General features: G+C 37.8%; 1 protein-coding gene across 2 annotated transcripts in view; it reads left to right on the forward strand.

The window, feature by feature from the left end:
* Positions 1 to 14,244, forward strand: part of TMEM245 (transmembrane protein 245) — a 67,331-nt gene that overhangs the window by 39,846 nt on the left and 13,241 nt on the right. For both annotated transcript variants that reach the window (XM_079790072.1, XM_079790071.1), the window contains 5 exons: positions 620 to 742; positions 871 to 1,016; positions 7,898 to 7,998; positions 9,580 to 9,754; positions 12,309 to 12,503. In XM_079790072.1, the coding sequence (XP_079646198.1) occupies positions 620 to 742; positions 871 to 1,016; positions 7,898 to 7,998; positions 9,580 to 9,754; positions 12,309 to 12,503 (740 nt within the window). The remainder of the gene's footprint in view (positions 1 to 619; positions 743 to 870; positions 1,017 to 7,897; positions 7,999 to 9,579; positions 9,755 to 12,308; positions 12,504 to 14,244) is intronic.

Below are 14,244 nucleotides of genomic sequence, written 5' to 3' on the forward strand. Positions count from 1 at the left end.
TGGTTCTAGTAAAGTTGCAGGTGATGGATCAACTGAACTCAGTAGTTCTTAATAGAAGGGTCATCATTTATGTGAGGAACGATTTTCAGCTGCAGATCTCTGCGCCCCGACCCTGTCTGTTCATTTCTTTTATTGTCATTTTAGTGAAGATGCTGCGGTAGTTGTAGATGAAGTTAAGTTGAAGGTGGAAAGGTGGAAGGAAGCTAATAAATCAAATGCTAGGTTTTCATGACCTGCACTTGTGAACCTACATGCTAAGGTTGCACTTTGACGTATTCTCCTATCGGTATTACTCCTATGCATATCATTTTTACAGTTGTAATCATGCTGTCTATAAAATTTTCCTATCCTGCTTTTTAAACTTAGCATTATATCATAAAATATGTTCCAATGGTCATAATAGAGATGATTTTAATGGCTGTCTAATATTATTTGGAATAGATTCATCATAATTTACATAATAATTTTCTTTCCTAATCAATATTCAAATGTTTTCAGATGATTTTTCCCCCCAGTTCTTGCCCTTTCAGTTTATGGTACTGTATTAAAGGCACACAGATACCTGGAGAAACTTCTTTCCCGAGGATTAGTTCTGATATTCAGCTTTTCCTCCTCTCAGATCTTGGAGTCTCTGTGGATTGTTATGAGCCGAAACGTGAGCCTGCTTTTCACCACTGTCACCACGCTCCTGACCATCCTCTTCTACAGCGGGACGGCCCTTCTCAATTTCGTGCTCTCTCTGGTATGTACATATAGATAGAACACATCACAATTCCTTCCATAGGAAAGCATCTTCTTGGCGCCCTTTGTGTTTCCTTCCTGTAGTCTCCAAATGGGATTTTTTAGGAGATGCTGTCCTTTGTTTTGCAGATCATTTTCCTGACCACACTGTTTTATCTGTTAAGTTCCAGTGATGAGTACTACAAGCCCGTGAAGTGGGTGATATGCCTGACACCACTGTCTCAGCCAGGCCCTTCTTCTAATATTATTGGCCAGTCTGTGGAGGAAGCCATCAGGTAGGGATAAGATTTACGCTGTTCTTCTTTCCCAGAAACTTCTTTTCACGAGAAGCCCATTCAGTTTCTGTCTTGAGTCTTCCTGGTAACATTCAGTGCTAACCTAGTGAGGGAACTGCTGATGTTTAAAAACAAACTTTATCTCCTTTTGAGAGGATTATATAAGCAGTGAAAATGTTGCTAAGAAAAAATTTCAAAACAATTCCAATATCCTACTCTCAAGCCCACGGTTTACAAAGATTAATGGCCTGTCCCCATTGGCTTTTCCTTTGCAGACTCTTGCTCTGGGTGCCAGTCATCACGTCACTTGCTCACTCATATACCTCACCTTCTCTCAGAACCCTCCTTCTGTTCTCAGCAATTCCAGCTCTGCTCTGGGAGGGCGTCGATGGCCTCCCGGCGCCTTCCTCTCCCTCCACAGCCAGGCTGTGCCTTCTGCAGGGGATAGTTTGGACACTGGCAGTGCGGAGTTTTGGGTTATCTTTAAGTCATAGTCGCTGTGTGCATTGTAGGTTCTGGCCAGAAACTTCCGTCATGTTTTCTGGGATCCATGTATTGCAGGCTTGGTTTCTGAATGAGATGCTTCTTCAACATTTGTTCTTCACATGCTCTTTCCAGGTCACGGGCTCCTGCCCCCCTTTTCTTTTTTCTCATTTCCAGTAGGGAGAGGCCTTTTGAAGCCTCGGTCTTGTCCCTCATTGCTCTGAATTTATCATTAATACTTCGTCACATTTTTACTTTTTAAAAAGAATCTTGCCCTAGCTGGTTTGGCTCAGTGGATAGAGCGTCGGCCTGCGGACTGAAGGGTTCCAGGTTCGATTCCAGCCAAGGGCACATGCCTCAGTTTCAGGCTCGATCCCCAGTAGGGGGCGTGCAGGAGGCAGCCGATCAATGATTCTCTCTCATCATTGATGTTTCTATCTCTCCCTCTCCCTTCCTCTCTGAAATCAATAAAGAAATATATATATATATATATAAAAAAATCTTTATTGTTGATAGTATTACAGATGTTTCTCATCGCCTCCCTTTTTACCCCCTTCCACCCAACTCCCATTCCACCCAGGCCTTCCCCTACATATTTACTTTTTATGAATAGCTACTCATGTTAACTTCTCATGGTATCCATTAGAGCTCCTTTATCTAGTAAGTTATTAGCCAGGTGGTTGTAAGCTTCTCTTGAACAGTGAATCTTTGGCTGACATTTCTACATGCTTGTAAAATATACCATTGCTTGGAACCAGTCTTCTGCAGAAATCTTGATTTGACTGATAATCCGTGGCTGAGCTTGGCTTCTTTTTTTAATGTATTCACGTACCAGCTATGAAGATATCCCTTGGATCTTCAGAAAACCCTCCTCATTTAAATAGGTTGGATGTTCCTCAAATATCTTCTCTCTGGAAACTTTGGTAGGTTTTCTCCCTTTTTCCTACTAGCAAGGCCTGGGTAAGGTCTTCACCAGTATCTTACATTCTTAATTAGAAATCAAAGTTTTGTTGTTGTTTGTCATTTTGGATTAAAAAAAACAACAACAGTTCTTATCTACTATGGTGCCCTTGGGTATCCAGGGCGGGGAGGGCATTCATGTAAAGGCTCTAAGTTTGGGAGCTTTCAGGGTGAAGCTGTTCCTCAGGAAGAACCTCCTGGCCTTAGCATGCCTTCTCAGCCTGTGTGACTCTTGGTTATCATCTTTATTGAGTAAACGAATGATGAAAACTCCAGCAATAGATTAACTTCAGTTTATCTAAATGCCATCTATCTGCCAACAAAAATTTTTACCAAAAAGGAAAATAACCTTCTGTCTTCCCAGGAGAATAAAGCTATTCAATTCACCATCTCAAAGAGTGGCAGAATCCTCTAGTCAGTTGACTTAAGCCAAGATTTACAAAAAAATTATCTACCTTGTCCATAGAGAACTTCAAGAAATATGATAGCTTATTTTCCTAAAGTAATCTTTATTAGCACTGATTCTTATTCTCACAAAAGCTTTTCTATCTTTGAATCTCAGTTTTTGAATTTTCCCTTGTTCTACTTTCTTAGTGAACCACTTGCTGACCATTCCCTGAATCTGGGTCATTGAGTCACTGTTGTTTTTTTTCTCTCTCATGAAAATCAAGTTATCCTTTGATATGAAAACTAAGTTATCCTTTGCTTTAAATTTAATACTCTAATGTCATGGTTGCTTGTAATTGATAAGCAGAGCTATGTGTTGCGCCAGGATAATGAAAACCCATTATCCTTCTGGTATTCCAGGAGGAGCTGGTTCGGGGAGAAGTTCATGAGTTAACTTTGTGGTTCTGTTGAGACTGTTCAGATGGACACATGAAGCTGATGGCTGAAAACTCAAGTCTTTGGCTCAGGAGGGAATTTGAGATTAGAAGAGTTCAGTCATCTACAGAGATATGAGGAAATCAGTGTCTTTCTACAAATTAGATTTGCCTCATCGACTTGGGTTTGCACACACTAATCATGCACTCTAACAGTAGCCCATGTCTTGGTTCCAAAGTATACTTGGACAAAACCCATTCATTTTATCATATTATTTTTAATACAGAAATTTTTTTTAACAATCCTCAGTACCATCCTAATGGTCTCAAAACTGATAGGTTTTTGTGAGTCTGAAAATAATTGTACAAAACTAGAGAGTTTGTTACAGCCTGAGCCATTTTTCTAACCACAGCTATATCATGTTATATAAATTAAAGGTTGTAATTCAGGATGATTTTTAGCAGTCTTAAGTGCTTTTGGTCTATTTTTTTTTTTTCTGGGTCAAATTCAAGACTTAAAGAAAAATATATGAGTTTTACATAGATGCCTCTGAAGATCCTTCTCATGTATATGAGGGCAGTGGGTTCTAGTTATAAGAGCTTCTGTCAAACTTTTCGTTCTGAAGGATTGTCTTCAAGATGGAACATAGCTCTTCATGGAGAAACATTTTAAGAGGAAAAATATTGTACAGATGATAATGAAAATTCTATTATAGTGTCCTGAGAGTGTAGTTTAGTCTGCAAATTATTAGTGATTAACAGACTTCATAAGCATCAATCATTAGTCATCATCGATGCTGCAGTTAAGCCGCTCATTAAACTCATTTTATGTGGTCCATTAATAAGTTAAAGGTGGAATGGAAATTGGGAGTTAATTGCATGACCAGATAGTGAACATGTCTTTGTTCTTCAGGCTTTGCCTTTTGAAATATGTGGTTACTTTATAATCACTGTCTCATTGAATTTTTGAACCTTAATTGTTACTCACAATTCTGAATAAGCATTCTAAATTAAATGCATTTGTGGCTGGGTTTTCATTTCATGAAGTTTTGCGTCAGTGGCATGCATCCTTCATTCCCAAACCATTTTCCTCCCCTTAGAGCATGTTGTGTCAAGAATGTTTGCATCATACCCTTCTTCCCTGATGCTCCCATTCTGCTTGCTCTGGTGGAGATATTGCACATTACTAAGTTGCATGTTTCACGGCCTCAGTGCAATTTAGTGTGTGTGATATTTTCACATGAGTGCATGCACACGGGTATGGCTCTTGCTTGTGGGATTGCAGCTTTTCAGTGCCAGTGGGTAGGATGTATGTATTGTGAGATTTTCATTTGGAAAGTGAACACGCTTCCCATGTCTTTCCCCCAATTTTGGAGGATTAATAGTATTTGGGTTTTTAAAAAAATCAGTGTTGATCATTTGGTGAATCAGTACTTCCATTTTTTACTTGGAGCAAAGTGAATTTTCATTGGAAAGAAATTCTCATGATTTAAGGTTATAAACATTTATTTGAAATGTGTAAGGGAGAACTTAAAGCTGTTAGAAAATGTATTTTCATTTATTTGAAGAGATATCTCTCCTAATACTGGAATAGAGAGATATACTTTCTTACGGATAAATGGGAAATTAAATTAGCTATAGTTCTTAAATAATAACCAAATCAGTAAATATAATGCCTATTTAACCTACTTGGTTAAAGATTGTTCTAATAAACCTAACCATTTACTTCTTTAAGTTTCCAAGGAAAATGACCTTAAAAAACTTTGTCTTGTATTTAGTTTCTCATTGTGTTGCTTTAAAAATTACTAAATTTATTTTAATAGGCTTATAATAGAACTGGTGTTGAGATACAAATGTTTGCTATTTGCCTATATAATTGAAACAATCCCTTGTTAATTTTTTAGTTAGCATCTTCCAATCTCTTTTTCTCTCCGACTTCACTTCTGTCCTCATGTCTCCTTCCCTGACTCTCCTGTAGAGAAGGCAAAACTGTAGTGACAGAAAGCGTATCCAGTGGCTTTCAGAGATCCAGGTTTAGGGAGGGATTGACTATAAAAGGGCGTGAGGGAACTTTTGGGGGTGATAGAAATGTTTTATATCTTGATTGCAGCAGTGGTTATGAAACTGTATGTTTGTCAAAATTTACTGAATTATGTACTTAAAGTTGGTGAGTTTTACTGTTTATAAATTATAGTTCAATCAAGCTGAGACAGAAAAAAGAGAGAAGAAAAATGGCTAGAATTTGAGGGAGTCAAAAATGTTCTTAGTACATGGTTAGAGGATTTTCCTCTGCTGTTTTATAAAGCTTGTGTACCAGATCGTAAGTAATTCGATAGGGGGGAATATGTTGTCTTTTCCTCCCTCAGTGAGTTGCATGAATATGTTTAGTAACTGCAAACAATATATAATGCCTTTAGGGTCCACAAAACTACTTAAACAGTGCCTTAGTGAGAAAATGACGAACAAGCAATATTCCCAAAGACAGAAGAAAGAGGACCGTGCTGTTTCCTGCAAGTGGTCCTTTTTGGATTGAGTGTTGCCTCCTTGCCACCCCAACAGATGATTCATTTGTGATATTTTGATGCACCTTTGATGTCAACTTATTTTTGGCTTAACATTTCTTAAATAACATAATGTTGATGAAAGCACTACAACTATATCTTTTCTCATTGACTCCCCCAGTTCTAGTCAAATTCTGTACTTTTTTTCTTAGACTTAATTCTCATTAATTTCTCTGTGGTATTTGGTCTATTATTATTCCCTCCTTTTCAAAAGCTGCTTTTTCCCTTGGTCTCTGAGAATACCACACTCTAGTGATTTTCTTCCTACTCCAGAAATGGTTTCGTTATCTCTGGCTGGTGTTTATTTGTCTGTGGGTCCCTTTGACAATGGGACCATTGCCCCATTTTCTCCAGGCTTTCCCTCGGGATAGCTTATCCTTTTCTGTGAGTAATCCGTTCTGGCGTATCTCTCTTAGGCCTCGTCTCTTATTTCCCGCTACCTCATCTTCCCTTTTTTTCTAACCATTGCCCAAACTAAATGTATTCCCTTTTCTTCCATGGCCCCCCATTCTGGGCTTCTCCATGTCTTTGAGGCACTGCCATTCTTTCCCCTTTGCCGTTTTCCTTTTCCTCTGTCTCCTCTATTCAGTTACTACTTACATTTTTTATATTTCCTGTGGGCCATCTCCATTCCTTTCCGTCTTTTTGATACCACTTTAATCCGTGTCCTTATTGTCAGAGGTCACATGGCACTTTTAAGACATTCTTGAGTGAAAGCTGCTGGTCAGGGTGCCAAAGAAGGTTTCACATTTGGGGAGCCACTTTCACCAAATCCGTGTCTCCAAACCCTATTAAATGACTGAATCAGGAGGTTCCAGAGCTTGACTGCTCTGACAGGAAACCTCTTGGGCTACTTTGGAAAAGCTTTCCTTTTGTGGGTTCAGTGCCATCTTTGCTGCGACAGCCTCTGCTTTTTCCATTGCAGAGAGCTTTTCCTTCTCAGGAGTATGTGAGCGTTCCTCTCCTGTGCCCTCCAGAATCCTGATTTTTGTAATTTTGTGATGCCTTGTGATAACTTAAAATTTGCTGCTCCTAACACAGTACTGTCTTAATAATTTTCCACTTGAAAAGCACAAATGGAGTGCCTGAGACTGCCCTTTTTTTGTACTTCATTCCTACTAATCACCGAATATGTGTATCTGTTTTTACCCCTCTTATATATATACTAGAAGCCCGCCCCGCCACGCTCACAGCCCCGCCCACCCGCACCAGTCTTTGGTCCTTACGGCTTTAGGGCCTTGGGCTTTTTAGATAGATAGATAGATAGATAGATAGATAGATAGATAGATAGATAGATAGATAGATTTTTTTTTATTTTTTTTATTTTTTTAGGGCATATGACTTAGGGAGGTTTTATTTTATTTTATTTTTTTTCTTTATTGATTAAGGTATTACATATGTGTCCTTAACCTCCCATTGCCCCCCACCTCTTGTATTTTTGTCTCTGATTTTACTTTGGAGTTAATATGTTTGGTTTTCTTTTCTTTTTCTTTTTTTTTCATAAATTCTCTCCCAATGACATGCATTCTTTGATAGTTAGCATATGCAGAAGTTACTTTGTGGGCTTGGTTGAACAGTTGAAGAAATGTGGGAAATTTTGTTAACAGAAGGAAGGCTGCTAAGTACAAGTTCTGTTATTCCTCCCTTGCTCTTCCCAAAGGGGAGGGCTACTCACAGCCTAGAGGTCTTAACTGTATCCTCAGAAATATGATATTCACACTTAATTTTCTTTTCACCTATTTTGGCAGTAAAAGGTCTGCTTTAGAAGTGAAAAGTTGATTCATTATCTCAGTGACTAGGGTATTTAAAGGTGTTTTAGTCCACTATCGTTTCATCAGAAAGAAATGTAAAGAGTAGTTTAGAAAACATTTCTGGGTTTTAAAAGAAGTCTTTATATTTCTGTAGAACAAAATGAAAACAGCAATCTCAGGCATTGGAAAAATTGAAGCTGTTACCAGATTTGTAATGAAGTAGCCAGAAGCCTAGAAATAGTGATTTTTCTGAATCACAATATACTATGTTTATTTACTTCCCCTTTTATCTTTGGGCCTTCTAGAGGGGTGTTTGATGCTTCCCTCAAAATGGCTGGCTTCTATGGATTGTATACCTGGCTGACTCATACTATATTTGGCATCAATATTGTCTTCATACCATCAGGTAACGACTGTATCATAACTTTCACTGTCCTTTATTTAAGAAAAGTTAAGCCATTTTACATACATTGGGAAATGTCACATTCCCCAAATTAAAAATACTAAAATTTTGAGATCGAATCTAATCCAAATTAGGAACAGAAATAAAGTTCGTCATGTTAATTTATTGCTGTATCCCCAGTAGCTAGAATAATACCCAGCACATAGAAAGCACTGTGTACTATTTGTTGAATGAATGAATGTCCTATCACTAAGCACCACACCTAGCCCATAATTGGCACTCAATAAGTGTTTGAACTGAACTGATTGGCAGGAAGCAGTGAGTTGGTCAAATAGCTTTGCCCCATGAAGGAGGTTGTCCAATGGGCAAGATGAATGCTTCTGCGGGCCCGTAAACCGTCCCCACACCTCTTGAGGTCTATTCTGATAATACCCACATTCCATACGCACCAGGATGGTTTAACCTTTTGCACTCGGATGTCGAGATTAAAATTACTCTTTGAATGTATCAATAATTTGAAATATAAAAAAATCCAAATAAATAAGTTTGTATGAAGAGAAACTCCAGTTTTTTATTCTACTGCCGCGCTTTGTAAAATCTGGGGTATTTAAAAAATTAAATCCCGAGTAGAATAAAGGAATCGAGAAAAAAGCAAGCGAGTGCAAAGGGTTAATGATCATCTTTTACTTTTTCTCTATGTTATCTCTGCTCCTCTCCTTCCACTTTTTCTACCTTTATTTCTGTGGCTGCTTGTCTTTCTAAATATATTTGCCTCTACCACCAGTTTTTCCACTCGGGTCTGTGCTCCCATCCTCCTTCACATTCCCAAGTTCATTCAGGTTCTTCCTTACTTTGTTTTTCACATAGCCATCCTCTGACATGCAAGCACCCTGAGAGCACATGGAGGTTGTTCATGACAGCCCTATGAGGCAGGCAGGGCGGGTGATGTCCCTGTCGTATAGATGAGAAACCAACGTTTTCCAAGGTCACAGGCCTGGTTCATGGTTAGGACCAGAACTGGAATCCACGTCTGCTTGACTTTTAATCAGGAGAGCCCACGTCTCTGTAGAGTGCTTTAATGTAATGTTCTGGAAGGAGACAAGCTTGAGTGAGATCCTCAACAAGCGGGGTGTTTTGTTATTTTTAAATTACATTTCATTTTTTTTTTATTAGAATCAAGGTAAAGACTATATACTCATATCTGAACTATAGAAACTGATTTGGCTTTGGACTCAGTACAAATTTTGACCAATGGTCTATAGTTACGTTATAGAAGTGTATATTAATTAACTAACCATTGGTTCAAAATAACCACAAGACACAGAAATTTAATTACTAAAGAATAGATTCATGAAGTAGACACACATTTTAGAAAGATTTCCAATATCAACTTTTAAGATTTCAGACCTTCATTTAACTAGCAAAGTTAGTTAAACAAGGACATAGCATTCCCTGAAAATTTGAGTTGCTGTTTAACTTGTTTTGGTGGAAATTTTCAAATGGGAGGAGCTAGTGTTTAGGTTCTGCTGTGTTGCTGTTTTGCTGATGATGTTCAGTTGCATTTCTTAATTAATCTTTTACTAGCTTTAGCAGCAATCCTTGGAGCAGTACCATTTCTGGGGACATACTGGGCAGCAATACCTGCAGTGCTAGACCTGTGGCTTACACAAGGCCTAGGATGCAAAGCCGTCTTACTGCTGGTTTTTCATCTCTTGCCAACATACTTTGTAGATACTGCCATCTATTCTGATATTTCAGGGTAAGTATTCTATAGAACTTCCAGGAATCATGTCCAGGGATTTCTGTGGCATTTTTAAAGGAGAGTTTTTATATTTCTTTTGGAGATGGGAGAAAGGACAGGGGGTGGGAGTTTTTAGTGAAGTAGCTTCTGTGTTCTCCACTATATAATCAAAGTTTAATTTAATATAATTAATATTGTTTGCAAGGTATTTTGGTATTATGTAAGTATAATTTATAATAAAAAACACCCTGAGTTAAAACAAAAATGTGAATAATTTAACCTAGGAAACAAATATTACTAGATGTACATTAAATATTCAAAGTAACAAGTTTGTGATTATTTTCAGAAAGTCTTTGCTTTTGGAGAAAAGACATTATTAAGTTGTATGTCTGGTGATTTCCATGGAAAACCAAATCTCATCAAGCTAAATATTTGACAAACAACTCTCTTATTTAAGATGTTAGATAGTATGGTTGTTTGATAAGTATAGGTTAAATTTAAGACAGAAGCCAAACTTGAGCCACATAATATCAAAAAATATATATATATGTGTGTGTGTGTGTGTGTGTGTGTGTATATGTATATATATATATATATATATATATATATATATATATATATACATATACACACACACAGTAGATTTTGATATTTATTTTAGAACTGGCTTGATTTAGTTAATAAATCATGCCCAGTCTCATTTAGTTATATATTCAGATTCACATTGTTTATTCGAATCTGGGATGTCACCAGATGTTGAATTTTAATCAGCTTCTTAAATTCAGGCTACAGCCTACCGAAGCTATCATACTAGTAGTAAGTTTTCTTTCAGTAAAACTCATCATCACAATAAGGTTAGATGTGGTCTGAGTTTATAGAAAGAGTACACCCTTCAGCTAATTTGAAATTATATAAGGACAAATTGTATGTCCCTTGTTTTTCCTCTAGTAAGTTAAAGTAGAAAACAAATGAAGTAGAACTACTCTGAAGCTCCACAGGTCCAGAGCGAAAAGCAACAAGCAACTCTATAAACAAGCCTCCTAGGAGCTTTAATGCCTAAAACTTGAGAGAGATTAAAGATAAGAGAACATCAGAGTGTGGTAACTAGTGCTTAACAATTGATACGTAAATAGTAGGAATAGGTACACAGTTTATATCAAAGTGCTCTCATTTCTTTAAAGTTTACTGCACATTTTATATTAGGTTTCTAGGTAAAATTTAAAATTTATATGTAAATTTTTTCTTAATAATAAAATAATACCTTAATCAGCATCATTAGGACATGAAAGGTTTTGCATAAATTGTTTTATTTTTTTAATAAATTAGCTTTTTCTTAAAAGCTCTAGGACATTTTTTTAAAGCAGTAAGCATTTTTGATAGAACTTTACTTAAATGTATCATTTATTGACATAGCATACATGGAATACTGCCATGTATCTTTTTTTGGAAAAAGATAAATTGTGAATATAATGTATTGGTTTTCTGAAGACTGGCTCACTTCAAATGTTACTTATTGAACTATAATATAATACAAAACATCCTTCTAGGGCAGTGGTTCTCAACCTTTCTAATGCCGCGACCCTTTAATACAGTTCCTCATGTTGTGGTGACCCCCAACCATAAAATTATTTTCGTTGCTACTTCATAACTGTAATTTTGCTACTGTTAATGAATCGTAAAGTAAATATCTGTGTTTTCCGATGGTCTTAGGCACTACAGCAGCGGTTCTCAGGTTGGGGGTCACCACAACATGAGGAACTGTATTAAAGGGTCGCGGCATTAGAAAGGTTGAGAACCACTGTTCTAGGGTATACAGCTATTTGCCCCTCACTAAATTGTTGTAGTCATATGTGTTTAAAAACTAGAAACAAACAACATACCTTTTTCCAGTTCCCCTCATGTCAGTGGCCCTTGTTATCATTATCATTGTGCTGTGTTGCCATAATCTATCTTATTTTGTTCCAGTTATGTAAGTGATATTGTGATATGCTGGAGGACAATTATGACTCTCCTGTGAAATAAAAATCTTGGGTTTTCCGACAGATCTTTTCCTCGTGAGGCCTTTTAGCACTACCTACACTAAAAACTACTTTTGGGGGTTGCCAGAAGTCTAACCTATGAGTAACAGGGATGCTCTTATATTGTCATCATCTTTTAAAAAAGCATAATTAATTAATTACTAAATTAGGCTCACTTAATTGTTCTTAATGGAGGTAAACTTAACAGGTGACTGATATAACCAATCCTAAGCCGACATTAACCCACTTCAGGCAGCCACGTAATGCGTGCAAGGTACCTGCTAACATTACTGACTTCACTCCTCCAGTTGCTGGACCTATATGAAAGGCAGAGGTCAGACATGTTAGGTAGACAAGAAAATTCTTCCATCTCAATGCTATTACAATGTTCAGTTATCCACATTGAGGTAATCTGAAGAGAGCGATAATAAACTAGTAGTCAAAAGCCTGGTGTATTGGAGAATGACCGGTGTGTTAGAGAATGTATTACAGATTTACTCCAGGGTTTATGTTTGTTAAAAGTCATGAGCCAGCCTGTGTGCTCTTTTTTCCAGAGGTGGCCATCCTTACTTGACAGGCCTGGCCGTGGCTGGCGGAGCATACTACCTGGGCCTGGAAGGAGCAATCATCGGGCCCATACTTCTCTGCATACTTGTGGTCGCTTCCAACATCTATAGTGCCATGCTAGTGAGTCCCACAAGTTCAGTGCCCATGGCAAACCAGACTCCGTGGCCTGCTCAGAGTCAGCGGTGAGTTAAAGCGGAATGATCTCTGCCTTCTTGACCCGAGTGGTCTGGCAGGATGGAGGTGTTTCAGCGCCTACACTCTGCTAAAGATGGTAGTAGACACTGAGTACAGAGAAACCACTGCGTTTTGTATACCAGGAACATTTGAAAACTAAGTTGGGTCAGAAGATAGTTAATGTCATGAATGACCAAAAGTAAGTGGAAAATATAAAGGACTATTTTGGGACATGGGATGTCAGATTAAAGATGCAAGGTATAGGATCATCAAATGCAATACATGGATCTGTGGTAGCAAAGCATGCATGGCAGGTCAACTTGGGGACCATGCATGTCTGAAGAGGCTTTTCCTGAAGTCGTAATTGGTAACTTGCCTGTTTAAAAATGTTTCTCTTTAGATTGTTATTTCTTCACTGTCTTCTACCTCCCACAGTTGTTAAAAGTGTAAAGCCACTCTGATTCCTGATTCTTTGTAATTCAACTGTTTGAAGGCCTGTAGGACCTTCCTTTTTTTTTTAATCTATTTTTTCTGTTGTTCTGATTGGCACTTTTATCTAGTGCCTTTGTGATCATTAAAACTGGAAATTTATATTCTGCAGTTCTGAAATGTTCCTGAAACATTTCGTTGATGATTTCCTTCTCTCCCTATCAGAAACTTACTTTTATTTAATGCTGAGCCTCATACACTGGTCGTGTCATTTTGTCATCTTTTATTTGCTCTTCTATTTCTGTCTCTTTGGCCCTATTTTCTAGGTGATTTATCTTCTAAAACTGCCATAGAGATTTCCATGTCTGCTATTTTATTTTTTTTCAGTCTGGTTTATTGAGGTATTATTTATGTAAATAAAATTTATCTTTTTTAGTAGACAAGTCTATATCAGTTTTCTATAATCCATAACAAATTACCACTAATTTAGTGATTTAAAGCAGCATACGTTTATTATGGTCATCCCCAGGGGTCAGGAGTCCAGGCACAATTCAGCTGGTCTTCTGCCTGGAATCTGACAAGGCCACAGTCAAGGGGTCAGCTGCAGCTGGGGTTTTTATGTGTGGATTGGGGTCTTCCAAGCTTGTTTATTATTGGCAGAATTATTTCCTTGCAGTTGTAGAACTGAGGCGCACAGCTCCTGTAGGCCACTTCTCCAGGCCATTCATACATGGATGTTTGCTTCCTCAAGGCCAGCTGGAGAGTATTTTTCTGACTTCTGTCTCTGCTAAAACCATTTTAAAGGGCTCACCTTATTAAGCCTGCCCCACCCATCATACTTTTGATTAAAGCCAACTGATTAGAGACCTTAATTATATCTGTAAAATCTCTTCATTTTCATAGTATTAACACAACATAATCATGATATCAGAGACCAGATATTTTTGGCTCTTGGCTCATATTAAGAGTGCGACACTCACTCAAGAGCTGTGAGTAGGTTATGTATGTTACCATAATGAATCTGGTAGGGCCATTGTCTTGTGCAGCCTTCGATGTCGGTGCTTTGGGGTTCCCTTTTTGGGCTAGTAAATTCCTCAGAGAAAGATCTTCTAATCTCCTGCCTAGAGGTTGACGGCATGTTCAAGATATAAGCATTCACTCAATTACTCTGGACTGGATATCTGTCTTTTCTTTTCCCACTGGACTGTGGTTGCTGTTACTGCAGGGGCCATGTCAGTTTTAGTAACTGATGTATCCACAGCACCTGTTAATAGTGTTTTGTACTTGGAATGTGTTCACTTCCTAGTTGACGGAACGAAT

This window comes from Cnephaeus nilssonii, assembly GCF_951640355.1.
Source record: "Cnephaeus nilssonii genome assembly, chromosome: 14".
Taxonomy (NCBI): Eukaryota; Metazoa; Chordata; class Mammalia; order Chiroptera; family Vespertilionidae; genus Cnephaeus; species Cnephaeus nilssonii.